This window comes from Pituophis catenifer, unplaced genomic scaffold, assembly GCF_029215685.1.
Source record: "Pituophis catenifer annectens isolate HBS135680 unplaced genomic scaffold, rPitCat1.0.hap2 SCAF_14, whole genome shotgun sequence".
Classification (NCBI taxonomy): domain Eukaryota; kingdom Metazoa; phylum Chordata; class Lepidosauria; order Squamata; family Colubridae; genus Pituophis; species Pituophis catenifer.
In genome coordinates this window covers 15,469,646-15,486,876 of record NW_027256894.1, presented here as the reverse complement: position 1 = coordinate 15,486,876, position 17,231 = coordinate 15,469,646, and the positions used below count along the sequence as shown (strand labels likewise).

Below are 17,231 nucleotides of genomic sequence, written 5' to 3'. Positions count from 1 at the left end.
CTTCGCTGTTTCCAGGATGGCCCTACAGGCCAGATCTAAGCACTCAGTGGGCCAAATCTGACCCCAAGGCCTTGAGTTTCACACCTCCGAGGTAGATCATGGCTTCCTACTTTGAATGCTTAAGAAGGGCCATGTCACCTGAAATGAAAGAATATGTCATTTCACAGCGGATAACTAATGTATCATTTGAGGAAACAGCTCAAGTATCAGTTAAAAAGCTAAATCAGCCAGAAATTTGGCACGAAAAGCCAAAATTCCTCCTGAATAAAATACCTTTTGTGTTTGACAAAAGAAGTACAAGCAAAAAATGTAATTAGCTAGGCAACCCTTGGCAGAGAGTCCCAAATCCTGGGAACAGCCACTGGAAAATATAAGCTGTCCCAATTCAAATTTCACCTCCAGCTATTCTCCCATGAAGTGACCTTTGCTTTGGTAAGGACCTATTTTTAGTATTATGACCTGTAATATGTCTAAAACTCTATCCCTCTTTGCAGGTTTGTGTGTCATCTATGCAAACACTCAAAATGGTTGTACAAATAGCAATTATTATCATTAGTGAAGAATTAGCAGTGAGAAGATTGCTGGGAGCAGTGGGAGGATTCAGCCAGTTCGGGAGAACCGGTTGTTAACTTTCTGAGCAGTTTGGCAAACTGGTTGTTGGAAGAAATCATTAGGGCAGAGAACCGGTTGTTAAATTACTTGAATCCCACCACTGGCTGGGAGCATTGTAAAAGTTACACTTGAAATGAATATACAAGTAGTATCGGCAGCAATTTGAAAATGAAAGACAAATACCAATTTCCACAACTCTGCTAAAACATAAGAAAAAGAAATAACTGTGAGTATACTGCAGGTTCCATTTAGCAGAAGATCTTGTATTTACAGAGTAAGATCCGTAACACAAGACCAACGAATACGAAGATTGAAATGTGGCATGAAGAAGGAACGGATTAAAAATTCAAGGATAAACAAGATGCAAATTTGTACAGTTTTTAGTTATCTCCCAACACAATTTATGGATATCACTTTTTTTCCATAATATTCTTTCTCTCTAATTTTTATTTTCTTTTCCTTGTTTCTTCTGATATATAGCCAATATTACCATTCGAAGCCCACCCCTGGCTAATAGCAATAGCAATAGCACTTAGACTTATATCCCGCTTCATAGTGCTTTACAGCTCTCTCTAAGCGGTTTACAGAGTCAACCTCTTACCCCCAACAATCTGGGTCCCCATTTTACTGACCTCAGAAGGATGGAAGGCTGAGTCAAACTTGAGCCAGAATTGAACTCCTGGCTATGCCTGCAGCACTGCATTCTAACCACTGTGCCACCATGACTAAGCAACCCACATTAATGGTCAAGGTGTCCAGCTTTCCTGAATCAACCACGTATTCATCTGGAGAAAGTGGGGGAAGGAAGTCAAGCGAGCAGATGGCTAACCCACAACATCTGCTTCTTCTTCCCGAATGCCATCTTAAGACTGGAACTAAATATAGCGACTCAAAAAATCAAGCCAGCTTCCCACCCACGCCAACATGCTTAATATCTGACTTGAAGAATCGGATCTGGAAAAGTTGGAGATTTTGTTCTCCTCCTCCACGGAATTTGGATTGGTTCCAATGAAATGCCCGGCCATTAAGCTTGGAGATCAAGTCACATTCTTGCTCACCTAGTCCAGCCGTAACGACAGACACCTGTATTGTGTTCCACCCCCAAAGAACAGTCTACATATAAGCAATCACAGAAGCTACAGGAAAGGAAAAAGTGTTCCAGGCTTCCTTGACCTTTGAAATTTAACTAATATAGAGAAGTTTCACATTTGTTGTTCCTGGCATCCTTCTGTGAAACGGAGTGAAGGCAAAAGAAAGGTGGAATTTACAAATGACTTTCCTTCTTTGAGATAGACGTTGGCAGTGGCCTGGCACCAAGCCAACAAGGATGCATCTGTTTGGCCAAATTTCAGCACCTGCTTGGTTAGAACATTAGAACAATCATTGCTTGATTGAGTTCCCACCGTTTGGGCTGAGAAAACGCAAGGCTGCAATCCAGGGCTGGGCTTCAAAAATTTTAGCAAGGGGATCTCTGCCCAGTTGCTGGGTAAGCGTGGCCACGGTGAGTGGGGCCTAGTCAGCCTCCTGCACCACCGTGGGTGGGAGGTGTTTTTGCCCTCCCTGGGCTCCGGAGGGTTTTTTCGAGCCTCCGGGAGGGCGAAAATGGCCTCCCCAGGCTCCGGAGGCCCTCTGGAGGCTGGAAACAGGCCTGTTTCTGGCCTTCCCGAACTTCCAGTAGGGCTGTTTTTTTGCCCTTCACGAGCCTCTGTGCATGCCCTGCACTTATCTGGATCCAAAATGGGCCGTATGGGGACTCCTGGGAGGGGTGGGGTGGGTGAGGCCAGCCAGGAGTGGGATTTGGGGGTTCTTAGCTAGAGGTTCTCCCGAACCCTTGAGAACCCCCAGCAGCCCACCCCTGCTGCAGTCAAGATATACCCATTTCCCAGAAGAGGAACTGATGAAGTTTTTCTCTCTGCCACCAAATTTATTGACCGTTAAAAAAATGAGAATGAAATAAAATAGAAGGCTTAGTTCTTGCTCTGTTTTATAGTATAAATATTTTAGGTTTTGTGAAAAACAGCATGACAAGAAGATTTGATTAGTAGAAGGAACAGTTTGCTTAACCACAATTTATTAAATACATTAGACCCCCCCAACTGACTGGTTTGCATAATAAATTAAGTCACAAGCTTTCATTTATCAACCACGTTGATCAGGTTCACATATTGCCTTAAGCTACACAAAGCAGATGATGATCAAATTAGCCCGTAACTCAGAGCAACATTTCTGAACTCTGAGCAATATATATATAAGATGTGTAGACTTCAGCTCCTAGAATTTCCCAGCCAGCATGGTGGCTGGGAATTCTGGGAGTTGAAGTCCCCTCGATTTAAAGTTGTTGGGGTTGAGAAACTCTGACTTAGAACAATGTGTGAACCAGGATTTATCATAGTTATCTAGAAAACTGTCATGGCCCTGTCAAGAGTCTGACTCTGAGGTGGAAGAGGAACAGCTGACAGAGAGCGAGAGAGTGGCTCCGTTGGCTGTGGAGGAAACTGGGGAAGGGCAAAGTCAGGCTGGGCAGAGCAGGGGAGAGTTAGAACAAGGGAGAGGGGTTTCTGATGAAGATCAAAGCCCACCCCCTCCTCATCCTAGGGCACGCAGGGAAGAACGGAGAAGAGAGCAACGTGGGTTGCATGGCTTACGAGGGAGGAAAGGGCCCCGATTCCCTTCACAAGGCACACCTGGGGATGGAGTTTAAAGGAGAGGCAAATGGGAGGGTCGGTTGTCGGGAGCAAACACTGAGTTCATCTTGTGTTTATCTGAGTTCCTGGCATCCTCCCAACTGGTTTGATTTACTGCCGTGCTACTTCACTTCTGGAATTCCTTATCTTGCTTGTCCTGCCGGATTAATTACCTTATCTTGCCCTGTTGGATTTATGGTTGGGAGTTTTGTCTGCTTACAGCAGTGGTGGTTTTCAAAATGTTTTACTACCGGTTCTGTGGGTGTGGTTTGGTGGGCATGGCATGGCATGGCTTGGTGGGTGTGGCAGGGGAAAGATACTGTAAAATCTCCATTCCCACCCCACTCCAGGGGAAGGATACTGCAAAATCCCCATTTCCTCCCAATCAGCTGAGACTTGGGAGGCAGAGAATAGATGGGGGCGGGGCCAGTCAGAATTTTTACTACCGGTTCTCCGAACTACTCAAAATTTCCGCTACCGGTTCTCCATAACTGGTCAGAACCTGCTGAAAACTCACCTCTGGCTTACAGGTTTGTGGGAGGGTTTTTCTCCAGACCGGAGAGTAAAGGGACATTGGGAGCAAAGTTTATAGCTAATAAAGGGACTTGTACTTATTTTCTGGCTGTGTTGCCTTTGTGCCACGCTCCGGGTCATCAGAAAAATATAACTTCCATGTAGTAAGGAAGCAGGTAGATATATGAAGTTCAACTGCCTACTTCTGAACTTCTCTTTGAAGGAAACCACAGCTGGAGAAGAACCTTAATAAATGGCTTAACAAAGGAAAGAAATGGATTGATTTAGAAATTAAATATCTTTTCAGAAGTCAGACCTTGTTTTGTTGTCATACACATTGATGAAAATCTTATCCTCAAATGTTCTTCATGAAATTGTCACTCAGTCTGAGCGACTCCACCACGAAACGTTCGTTTTATCATTACTGATGATTCTTTTTTTTTTTCCCAGCATGTTCATAAAACTTTGTCTTATTTGCTTGCTATTGCTAAACACTCTTGGGGCAGAAGGAAAACTGGTAATTTTAAAGAGTAATAATCTTATTGCTCAGTTAACACCTAGGAAATTCATTACTGCAGCAGCATTCAAAATTTAAGGGCACCGCAGGATTCTTCATTTATTTTATATTGTACCTTACGACGTGTGACTTATTCAGCAACTCTCTCTCTCTCAAAAAAAAAAAATTAAAAAATCAGCTGGACAGACCACTGGGAAATACACAACATAACCAGAAACAGGTAAGTATCACATCAGGCCGCATGAAGAACTGAAGAGGTCACCTTTGCTCTTGTAAAGCTAACAGTCAGGCCACAAAATTAGCATCATTTAATAAAAATCTCATGAGTCAACCTGACCAGCATTCTTTCCCTGTTATGTCTATCTTAGCGGTCAGCAACCTGCGGCTCTGGAGCTCATGTGGCTCTTTCATCCCTCTGCTGCGGCTCCCTGTTGCTGGTTGGCTCCACAATTGATAGGGCTTTCAGTTAGGATATATAGAGGAAAAAGGATGTCACACTAGGAGGAGACTATGATGGAATCAGATTTCCAGTCGGCTCCAGAATTGAACGGGGGCTTCCGGTTAGAACTTTTGTGGCTCTTTGAGAGTTTAAGGTTGCCGACCCCTGAGCTATCTTCACCAATAACATTCCCTCCCCACTCCTGGGGCCAGCCAGAGGTGGTATTTGCCTGTTCTCCAAACTACTCAAAATTTCTGCTACCGGTTCTCCAGAACCTGTCAGAACCTGCTGAATTTCACCCCTGGTTTGAACTCAAAAGGGGAACAAAACGGGACTTTTGTAAATTGGTGATAATGGAAGGGACAACAACAGATTTGATGGGTGTGAATAGCTTCTCAGCGGTCCAAGGGCCACATGTGACTTATTTTGGGGGTGTGGAGGCCACATTGGATAAGACAGACATGCAAAATTGGTGAGCCGAATCACAAATAAATCAAATTTCTGCTTCCTTTTCTGTATGGTGGGTGTGCAGCTGTATCTTTGTTGACTGGGTTCAACTTATTTCAGAACACACCGTGATTCGTGTCCTCAAATGAGAGATCCTGCTCTGATTTAGGTAATTGTGATTGGGAGGACAATCCAGAGACTATAAAAGAGAGAATGAGGCCACATCTATTCCCAAAGCTTAGGCTGTTGTCCAGAATTTGATTAGTCTTGGATGATTAAGCAACTGAAATGGATTAGAAGCAATACCCAACCACAATTCCTGGCCAGAAGGTTTATCTGGCTTCCAGAAGTCATGCTGACTTTCCCCCATGTGGGTGTAGGGAAAACAACATCAAAAGGAGGTAGGTTCAGACAATAAATATCATTGTGAATTCTCTGGACTGGTTTTGGTTTAGCGTGTTGTGCGAATGTAGCTGTTGTAACTACTAACACCAAAAGCATGGTTTGTTGAACACATTGTTGGAAGAAACATCCTTCTGGGTTCAGTTCCAAGTGGGGGAAAAGACACTGGATTCATGGAAGTTGCTTGGAAAGAAGGTTTATTGATGAACAGGATCACATGGCTTGAGATCCTGGGCAAAAAAAAGTGGGGGCAGAGATGCTGAGAATGCCTGGGTTTTATGCCCTCTGTTGGGCTTTGAATTTGAGCTTGTGTTCTGATTGGTTGTCAGACTCCCATGGGGCCATGCAGGGGCAACTGTAGTCTTTCCTGACTCCCAAGCTTGGTTGAGCTTTGCTGGGTGATGTAATCTTCCCAGGTGCCATGTGGTAGATTGGGTAGAGAGCTAATTCTATCCTGTCCTGAGGGCCATGTCTTAATCCCATCACCCTGGAGCTGAAGGTCTTTTGTGTTGTAGATAACATGTCTTTTGTCTTTCTGGGGCTATTAACAAAGGTGGGGGCCACTTTCCAAGAGCATGTTTCTCCTTTTCTCATCCAGGAAGGTATAACATTCTGCCTTTTTAATATTTCCTAGAAATTAATATTTCATTTTTCTAGGAGAGGGGTGGGTGCTAACTTCCTATAATATCTTCGCAGCTTCTTCCATATACAGGTAGCCCTCAAGATACGACCACATTTGAGGTCCAAAATTGATGTTGCTAAGTGAGGGATTGTTCTGCCCCAGCTACGGACCCCAAAGAACGCAACACACACAAAGTCCGTTCAAACCTTAGTTTACTAAATAAACCAGTCTTTTACAACAACGGCTGTTAATTAATTGCATTAACTGCCGCCAAGAATTCAAAGAATAATAACTGAAAGCTTACTATGGTTGGCAGAATGCCCAGAAGCAATTTGCAGGAAGCTGACAAGATAAGCAAGACAAGACACGAAGGTATGTGAACTAAGTTGTTCCCTGCAAATTGCTTCAGTCGGCGTTCCTCCTTAAATAGGCTAAGGGAGTGGCCAATTAGCCCCAAGCCTTACTCTTGAGAAGACCTCCTCCTGAGGAGCCACTCCTGCCTTTTGGCAGCTCTGCGCACCCATGCATCGAGAAGAGGCTCCTCCTCTTCTTCCTCTTCACCCATGGAAGTTTCTGGAAGTTCTGAAGGCCCTGGCTGAATCCCCGTCTCTGGCACCACATCTTCTCCAGCCTCCTCATTGTCCGACTCAAGTGCCAGCTGCACAGGCTGCTGGTACATCACCACACCAGCCTCCTCGCTGTCTGAATCAGCTACTAGCTGCACAGGCCACTGATGGGCCACAACACTGTGACTCTGGGACACTGCAACTGTCATAAATGTGAGTCAGTTGTCAACCATCCGAATGTAAACCACACGGCCATGGGGATGCTGCAACGGTCATAAGTGTGAAAAATGGTCACTTTTTTCAATGCCATTGTAACTTCGAATGGTCACTAAGTGAAGTTTTGTAACTACCTGTACTAGTTAAAGCAAATTAAGTCATAACACAATGGATGAATTCAACGAATGTTCATGCCAAGGACACCGCAGGCATATATCAATTTTAAAAATACACACATCGGTATCTCCTTCCTCCTCTCCAACACCATTGGACCAGTGCATGTTCTCAAACACTCAGCAACTATCTATTTATATCCACATTTTAAGCACATCTATTCTTCGATTATGGAAACACGTGGTGTGTGCTGACTGCCAAACAAAAAACCTGAGGTAAACTATTTGTGGATTTGACAGGCCTTCTTTTTTTTTAAGTTGCATAGAGATCTCTCTCAAGAATTATCTTCCAGACTCTGTAACAACTGCTTTAATGCACCAATATGATGATTAGGGTTTTTATTATTATTATTATTATTTCTGATTCCATTCAACTAATGGGGAGCAGATCGACTCCTAAATTGATGAGTTTACCAATTGGCCATGCTGACTGGGGATGATGGGAGCTGTAGTCCGGCATGCCTGGAGATCATCAGTTTAGGGAAGGAGTTCTATAGTGGTACATATTCATTTTTTTTAAATCCTCAAAATTAAGGACAATGTAAGAGCAGGATGGAAGCCATATTGAACTCCAGCCAAATGGAGTAATCAACAGAAATAAGATAAAATTTAATTTTTTAAAAATTTATTGATAGAATATATACACAGAGCAAGATTGTGCTCCCTCTGTAAGCTGTAAATTGGCAGAAGAGAAAGAACAGAAGCCTCCCAGCATCCCCAAAGAATCTGTTGATGACACAAATAAATGAAGTCATTAAAACTGTAGACTGGTGATACAGAATAGAATAGAATAGAATAGAATAGAATAGAATAGAATAGAATAGAATAGAATAGAATAGAATAGAATAGAATAGAATAGAATAGAATAGAATAGAATAGAATAGAATAGACAGAGTTGGAAGGGACCTTGGAGGTCTTCTAGTCCAACCCCCTGCTTAGGCAGGAAACCCTTCACCACTTCAGACAAATGGTTATCCATCATCTTCTTAAAAATTTCCAGGGTTGGAGCATTCACAACTTCTGGAGGCAAGTTGTTCTACTGATTAATTGTTCTCACTGTCAGGAAATTTCTCCTTAGTTCTAGGTTGCTTCTCTCCTTGATTAGTTTCCACCCATTGCTTCTTCTCCTAACATGAGGTGCTTTGGAGAATAGCTTGTCTCCCTCTTCTTGGCAGCCCCTGAGATATTGGAACACTGCTATCATGTCTCCCCTAGTCCTTCTTTTCATTAAACTAGACATACCAGTTCCTGCAACCGTTCTTCATATATTTTAGCCTCCACTCCTCTTAATCATCTTTGTTGCTCTTCTCTGCACTCTTTCTAGCATCTCAACATCTTTTTTACATCGTGGTGACCAAAACTGAATGCAGTATCCCAAGTGTGGTCTTTCCAAGGCATTATAAAGTGGTATTAACACTTCCCATGATCTTGATTCTATCCCTTTGTTTATATAGCCTAGAACTGTGTTATGTCACCACATATCCGTGGAATATATGTCCATGACCACTTGAAGGGAGAATACATATTCAGGTAAGTCCTGAACCTATGACCATCATGGGTACCAGAACTTCCATTGCTAAGTGAGGCAGTTATTAACTGAATTTACAACATTTCTGCTGTAGTCCTTAAACGAATCCCCATGACTGTTAAGCAAATCATGGTGTCTTTAACCAAATGCAACTTCTCCTATTGATTTTACTTGTAAGGAACCTCCTTGAGAAGGTCACAAATAGTCTCTGGACACTGCAACCTTGTAAAAAGCCAGGTGTTTGCCAAGCACCTGACTTTTGATCACATGATCACAGTCATAAGTGTGAGGACTGGTCCAGAGGTGGGTTTCAGCAGGTTCTGACCAGTTCTGGAGAACCAGTAGTGGAAATTTTGAGTAGTTTGGAGAACCGGTAAATACCACCTCTGACTGGCCCCGCCCCCATCTATTCTCTGCCTCCCGAGTCCCAGCTGATCGGGAGGAAATGGGGATTTTGCAGTAACCTTCCCCTGGAGTGGGGAGGGAATGGAGATTTTACAGTATCCTTCCCTTGCCATGTCCACCAAGCCACGCCCATCAAGCCATGCCACGCCCCATTCCCTCCCCACTCCTGGGGCCAGACATGGGTGGTATTTACCGGTTCTCCAAACTACTCAAGATTTCCGCTACCGGTTCTCCAGAACTGGTCAGAACCTGCTGAATACCACCTCTGGTTGGCTTCTAGCAAGGGCCATTATGGGTTGAAAATCAGGTGACTTTTCCCACAGCACAATGCCCGTGAGTTATAACAGTGAGCAATGAATGCCTTTGCAGAAGAGAAGAATATTCCAGAGCTTCTTCCATCATCTGGAGAAATGAGACACTGCGGCTGGTACACAAAGTGAGAGGGAGGAGTGGGGAAAGGAGAGTAAGATCTCACAAGTACAAAATCAGTCCAGGAAGTGATGAATCTGATCCGTCAAAGGTCTTCACACATTCTCACTCGGCGCATCCCAGGCCTGCCAACTCAACACCCTCTATCCACTGCAACTCTACAGCAGAGTACAAAGGCCCCTCCCACCTTGGATGTGACTCTGCACAGAGATGTATACTGTGCCTCCTTTTTAAAACAGCATTAGCAATAGCATCTAGACCCGCGATGGCGAACCTATGGCACGCTCTAGCTCAGCTCCAGCATGCATGAACACGCCGGCCAGCTGATTTTTGGGCCTTCCGGGCCCACTGGAAATTGGGAAACGGGCCATTTCCGGCCTCCTGAGGGCCTCGGGGGGGGGGGGTGAGGGAGGCTGTTTTTGCCCTCCCCAGGCTCCAAGTAAGCCTCTGGAGCCTGGGGAGGGCGAAAAAACAGGCCTTCTGGGCCCACCAGTAACCTTTTTGCCATTGCGTGCCAAAAGCGGGGAGAACACGGGGGGGTTGCATGCACATTCGTGGGGGTGTGGGGAATGGGAGGCATTGAATTATGGGTGGAGGCACACATGCACACGATCCCCCCCGTGCTCCCCCCACTTTTGGCACGCGATGGCAAAAAGGTTAGCCATCACTGATCTAGACTTTTATTCTTTATAGCCCACTCTATGTGGTTTACAACAGGGATCCCCAACCCCATGGTCTGTGGACTGGCACCCGTCCGCAGCATGCCAGAAACTGGTCCACACAAACAAACGAAGCCCCATCCGTGGGATGCAGGCAGCACACAAAACCACACCATCTCCAGTAAGCAGGAAAAAAAAAATTCTCTGTGGAACCAGTTCCTGGTGTCCAAAAGGTTGGGGACAGTGGTGGGATTCAGCCGGTTTGCACTGGTTTGGGTGAACCGATTGTTAAATTACACACATACACACCCCGCTATCAAAGTGGATCTTGGGTGCTGCGCTGCACTGCAATGGAAAAACGGGCAATAGAGCGGCCAGATTGAGGAAAGGAGAAGGCCACTTTCCCTCTTTCTTCTCCCTTCTCCTCCTCCTTCCCTTGTGCCGGCCTCTCCCTTGCCCCTTCTCCATTGCAGTGCAGTGCCCAGGATCCACTTTGATAAGGGAGGAGGCTAATTTAACAACTAGTTCCCCAGGGTCAGGTTGGCCATCGCAGGAGGCTCATCCCGCATGTGTGGCGGAGCTGGAGGACGGGGATGGACCACGCTTCCCACGACAGCCAACCTAACCCTGGGCGAACCCATTGTTAAATTATTTGAATCGCACTACTGGTTGGGAGGGCACTGGTTTACTGTGTCAGAGTATTGCCCCCAAAAACCTGGCTCCTCAGTTTACCGACCTTGGAAAGATGGAAGGCTGAGTCAACCGTAAACCGGTCAGGATCGAACTCCTGGCAGTCAGCAGAATGAACCTGCAATACTGCATTCTCACCACTGCCCCACCACATGTCCTAAACCGAAGCAAACCAAAAAAACAGTCAAGGCAACCCTCCCTACACTCTTCAGCTTTGCAAGTTGCTTACTTCAACAAAAAGGAGAAGCTTCTGCAAAGTCCAACCTTCGCATTCCTCTCGAGGGAACAAGAAGAGAACTGCTGATGCTCTGTCAACCTTCATTCTTTTGGGTCACCGTTATTCTGGAGGGATACCAATCTAGGTTAATTGTAATGAGCTGATCTGTACTTTTCTCTTAACATCGTGCAGTAATTGTCACGATCGGAGTACTTTCGAACACCCAGTGCAATTGTCCTGATAGTTTTTGGGTTTTTTTTTTTTTAAATGCAAACCTATATAACTCCTTTTTCTGACCCTTGTTGTTGAAATCCAACCAGATGGAAGACGTACCGAAGGATCTTGACTTGTGCAAACACAGCTCTGCGTTTTGCACTACTGCGGCGTACTTCTAACCAACTACCTAGGGATGAGATTATTAAAGGCAACATGCAATTTTGTCCTGGGGTTTTTTTCCTTCTTCTCTGAGGCTAATAAGACGAGGGCAGGAATGCTTCCTTGAGGACCGCAGCTGGTGAAAGGAGGATTAAACCACCTTTGACTGCATGCTACAGCCCCAATGAAAAACCAGACGCTGTTCGTGTATTTATTTAACAGATTTCTAGACCACCTAACAGCCACAGCTTCCTGGTGGGTAAATGAATTCATTAAAAATAGACACAATAACTCCAAACATTATAAATAATAAAAGCAAGCAGTGTGAGAGAGATTTAAAAAAAAAATTAAGTCACAACTACAGATCACAAACATTTGTTGTTAGTTGCGAAGTCGTGTCTGACCCATCGCGACCCCATGGACAACGTTCCTCCAGGCCTTCCTGTCCTCTACCATCCTCTGGAATCCATTTAAATTCATGCCTACTGCTTCAGTGACTCCATCCAGCCACCTCCTTCTCTGCCATCCCCTTCTTCTTTTGCCCTCAATCGTTGCCAGCATTAGGCTCTTCTCCAGTGAGTCCTTCCTTCTCATTAGGTGGCCAAAGGATTTTGAGTTTCATCTTCAGGATCTGGCCTTCTAAAGAGCAGTCAGGGTCGATCTCCTCCAGGACTGACCGGTTTAATCACCTTGCAGTCCAAGGGACTCACAGGAGTCTTCTCCAGCACCATAGTTCAAAGGCCTCCATTCTTTGGCGCTAAAATTGGCAGGCCAATTGACAAAAATATTTTATATGTTTATTTTTTTATCTCTCACCTAGAGGTATGGCTCAGAGGTGGGTTTCAGCAGGTTCTGACCAGTTCTGGAGAACTGGTAGCGGAAATTTTGAGTAGTTCAGAGAACCGGTAGTAAAAATTCTGACTGGCCCCGTCCCCATCTATTCTCTGCCTCCTGAGTCCCAGCTGATCAGGAGGAAATGGGGATTTTGCAGTATCCTTCCCCTGGATTGATTGATTGATTGATTGATTTAATCTAATTTTTATACTGCCCTTCTCCCGAAGGACTCAGGGCGGTGCACAGTCAAAGATAAAACAAGCACATATATAAAATTTAAAAACAAATATGCAGTATCCTTCCCCTGGATTGGGGAGGGAATGGAGATTTTACAGTATCCTTCCCCTGGAGTGGGGAGGGAATGGAGATTTTACAGTATCTTTCCCCTGCCATGCCCACCAAGCCACGCCCACCCAACCATGCCACGTCCACCAAGCCACACCCACAGAACCAGTAGTAAAAATTTTGGAAACCCACCACTGAAGCAAATGTACACATTTATTCACAGGTTGCATAGCTGCTTCCTTCCATATTCCATATTTTACTCAGTAGTCCATCCAATAGTACTTCTACCGAAGCCAGAGAACTGCTCGTAAAGAAGGAAATGCCCTTCATTTCCCCACAACTGTAGGAAGTTGCTCTGAAACCTTAAACGTAACTTGATTCGTTTTTTTCCTTACAGTCAAAAGCCAATGTAAACACATATCTACAGCAACAAGATGCCACTCGGTTTTCCAAAATCAAGAAAGCAACGTTCTTATTTAATCCCTCCTTATATCACTACTTTTACCAGACCGATTCCGGCTGCCAAAGTACACTGAGAACAATTATTTTGCATTAAGAGATTGCCTGCCGGTTGCATCATTTGGTTAGCTAAAGGTAACCTGGAAACTGATTCTCAGCTTATTTGCTCCCCAGGTTGGAAACAAAATTGTGCAGAAGACAAATAACTATCGTCAAAAACACAAACACCCTACAATAAAAAGATCGTCCGGTGAACTGTGTGTTCCACATTTATACATATTTCGCCTTAAATCCCATAATCCTGGTGTCACTGGATTCAGCAGTGGGCAAATTATGGTTGCAAACAACATCCAGAGATCTTGCCAAAAGCTACTGCCCTAAATTGTTGGTCCTGCATTTTTTTAGTGTATATGAACTCATCACATGTGTTTATTGATTTGTTAATTTGATCTGCCGTCATGTTCACACAAGACTCCCAACCGTATAAATCATAATACTCAAAGAATCCCGTTCACATAAATACTATTAAAACTTTTTTTAAAAAAAAATTTGATTTATATGCCGCCCTTCTCCGGAGACTCAGGGCGATTTACAATGTGCTAAGCAATAGCCTTCATACTTTTGTATATTTATACAAAGTCAACTTATTGCCCCCACAAACTGGGTCCTCATTTCACCTACCTTAGAAAGGATGGAAGGCTGAGTCAACCTTGAGCCTTGGAGAGATTCGAACCAGCAGTAATTGCAGGCAGCTGTGTTAATAACAGGGTGCTTAGACCACTGTACTATCAAGGCTCTTTTCATGTACAATACACTGATAGCATAATCTAAATAATCCAGCCCACTTCCATCATTCTCAGAAAGCAACTCTATCTTGATCCGCTTTCAGAAAACCTCTAGATCAGTGTTTCTCAACCTTGGTAGCTGCACCACCAAGGCTCCTTGGTATTCCCAGCATGGTCTTACCAAGGTCTGATTTATAATGATATGTTTATTTATATTTATAATCATAGGTTTTTATGGATTCATCACTTACATCTTTTATGTATAATCATAATCATACGTTTATTTGTCAAGCATATGTAAGATAACAGGTAAAAGTATAAACATAATTTGAATACATGAAAAGAGTAAGTAAAAAGGAATATTAGGACAGGGACGGTAGGCACGCTGGTGCTCTTATGCACGCCCCTTACAGACCTCTTAGGAATGGGGTGAGGTCAACAGTAGACAGTCTAAGGTTAAAGTTTTGGGGGTTTGGGGAAGAAACTACAGAGTCAGGTAGAGCATTCCAGGCATTGACCACTCTGTTACTGAAGTTGTATTTTCTGCAATCGAGTTTGGAACGGTTTACCTTGAGTTTGTATCTATTATTTGCTCGTGTATTGTTGTGGTTATGAGAGCTTATGCACCAAAGACAAATTCCTTGTGTGTCCAATCACACGGTCAATAAAGAATTGAATTCTATTCTATTCTATTCTATTCTATTCTATTCTATTCTATTCTATTCTATTCTATTCTATTCTATTCTATTCTATTGAAGTCTTAACATGTCACGTGATCTAGATTCTATCCCTAGTACATGCAACTCCCATTATGTATGAGTGGCCCCAACCAAGTGGTATCCTCAGTTCTACAAAGCCCTACCCTACCCTACCCTACCCTACTCTACTCTACTCTACTCTACTCTACTCTACTCTACTCTACTCTACTCTACTCTACTCTATTCTATTCTACTATACCCTACACTACCCTACCCTACCCTACCTTTCCCTACCCTACCCTACCCTACCCTACCCTACCCTACCCTACTCTACTCTATTCTATTCTACTATACCCCACCCCACCCTACCCTACCCTACCCTACCCTACCCTACCCTACCTTTCCCTTCCCTACCCTACCCTACCCTACCCTACCCTACCCTACCCTACCCTACCCTACCCTACCCTACCCTACCCTACTCTATTCTATTCTATTCTATTCTATTCTATTCTATTCTATTCTATTCTATTCTATTCTATTCTATAGAAGTCTTAACATGTCACGTGATCTAGATTCTATCCCTAGTACATGCGACTCCCATTATGTACGAATGGCCCCAACCAAGTGGTATCCCCAGTTCTACAAAGCATGCTGGAGGTTATCTGGTTTACCTTGGTTCCATCCACACTGATTATTCGATAGCTGTTCCTTGTGCCGTCATAGAAGTAGGAAACCGTAACAGCTTGTTTGCTTGCAGGGACCCAGTTCTTCTTGGTGGTAGGGTCAATTTGAAAGACATGTGCTCTCGTGGTGAAGATGGGCTGTTCTCTGGAAGAGGGAGGGACAGGAGAAATGGAATGCAGAATGAGTTTGTGACAGATGAAAATGCCTGCAGTCCTACCAGTGGTGGGATTCAGCCAGTACTATCCGGTTCAAGCGAACCGGTAGTGATGGCAGCGGGAGGCTCCGCCCCCCCCGCCCGGATGTAATCATGTCCCATTTTTGACGCTCTGCGTGAGCGCTCACATTTGCAAACTAGTAGCAAAGGTAAGTGAATAACACTCCTGAGTCCCACCCCATGAACAAGGAATGTGGGCTACATCGACCCTAAAATATGGGAGGGAGATAATAAAATAAAAACTCAGGAATAAAAGCAAAAGAGCCAATGATTCTACAGGTAGTCCAGTGGTAAAATGTAATATTTGTTACTACTGGTTCTGTGGGCGTGGCTTGGTGGTGGGTTAATGTGACTGGGTGGGCGTGGCCAACTTTTTTTTTTCCTTTTAAAAGCATGTTTTCTACAACCTTAAGAGGTTGCAGAAAAAAATGCTTTTAAAAGCCTCTGACAATCAGGCAACTCAGCTGGGATCGTCAGAGGCTTTTAAAGGCATTTTTTTTTCTACTACCTCTTCAGCCGAAGCATTTTGTAGAAAAAAATGCTTTTAAAAGCCTCTGACGATCCCAGCTGAGCCGCACGATCATCAGAAGCTTTTTTTAAAACTTTTAAAAGCATTTTTTTCAGCCAAAGAGATTGTAGAAAAAATGCTTTTAAAAGTAAAAAAAAAAAAGCCTCTGATGATCGCACGGCTCAGCATGGGTGGGGAGGCAGGGATTTTTGCTACCGGTTCTCCGAACCACCTGAAGCCATTGCTACCGGATCGGGCGATCCGGTCCGAACCCTTGAGGTAGTCCTTGACTTAAAACAATTCATTTAATGACCGCTCAAAGTCACAATGGCACTGAGAAAAGGAAGTTACGACCGTTTTTCACACTGATGGCCATTGCAGCATCCACACGGTCATGTGATTAAAATTCAGATGGTTGGCCACTGATTCACATTTATGACGGTTGCACTGTCCCGGGGTCATGTGATCCCCTTATGCGACCTTCTGACAAGCAAAGTCAATGGAGATGTCAGCTTTGGAAGCCATATTAGGCCGCATTCACTTAACAACCTTGTTACTAACTTAACAACTGCAGATGTCTATGGAGATTCTCCATCATCCAGGTCATAGCTGTCCCAAAGATGCTTCTTAGCAACTGGACTTCCTGGTTTTTTCTTTGAAGACGTTTCGCTTCTCATCCAAGAAGCTTCTTCAGCTCTTCTTCTCACAGCTGAAGAAGCTTCTTGGATGAGAAGCGAAACGTCTTCAAAGAAAAAAACCAGAAAGTCCAGTTGCTTCTTGAAAAAAAGCACCTTTGGATTAAGAACTGCAGTGATTCACTTAACAACTGTGTCAAGAAAAGTCATAAAATCGAGACGAAGAGATACCAGACTGTGCAGAAACGGATAGATTGACATTGAAAATCAAACAGCAAGAAGACACAGGGAATTATCAAACATGGAATCGATTTTATCAGTGGGTGGAAAAAAGGAGTGGAGATTAAGGATGTAATCTATATTGCTAAGCAAACTAAATACCCAGACAACACGATGTTTATTAAGCACTAAGAAATGTAATTAATAGAAAATCAACTTCAAAAATTTCAAGAAAAAGAAAAAGTCATAAAATGGAGCAAAAGTTACTTAACGAATGTCTCACTTAGCAACAGAAATTTTGGGCTCAATTGTGGTTGTAAATTGAGGACTATCTGTATTTTGAGACATCATCAAAGACTTTGGTTCCTTCCAGGACAGGCCCACATCTGAGACTCCAATGGTTCTGGTTTTTTAAT

The 17,231-nt window shown here is 43.9% G+C and overlaps 1 protein-coding gene across 1 annotated transcript in view; it reads right to left on the bottom strand.

Annotated features, from left to right (window-relative positions):
- HOMER2 (homer scaffold protein 2) overlaps positions 1-17,231 on the bottom strand; it is a 60,892-nt gene that overhangs the window by 23,803 nt on the left and 19,858 nt on the right. Inside the window, exon 2 of the mRNA XM_070953544.1 lies at positions 15,227-15,383. Coding sequence (XP_070809645.1) covers positions 15,227-15,383 — 157 coding nt within the window. The remainder of the gene's footprint in view (positions 1-15,226; positions 15,384-17,231) is intronic.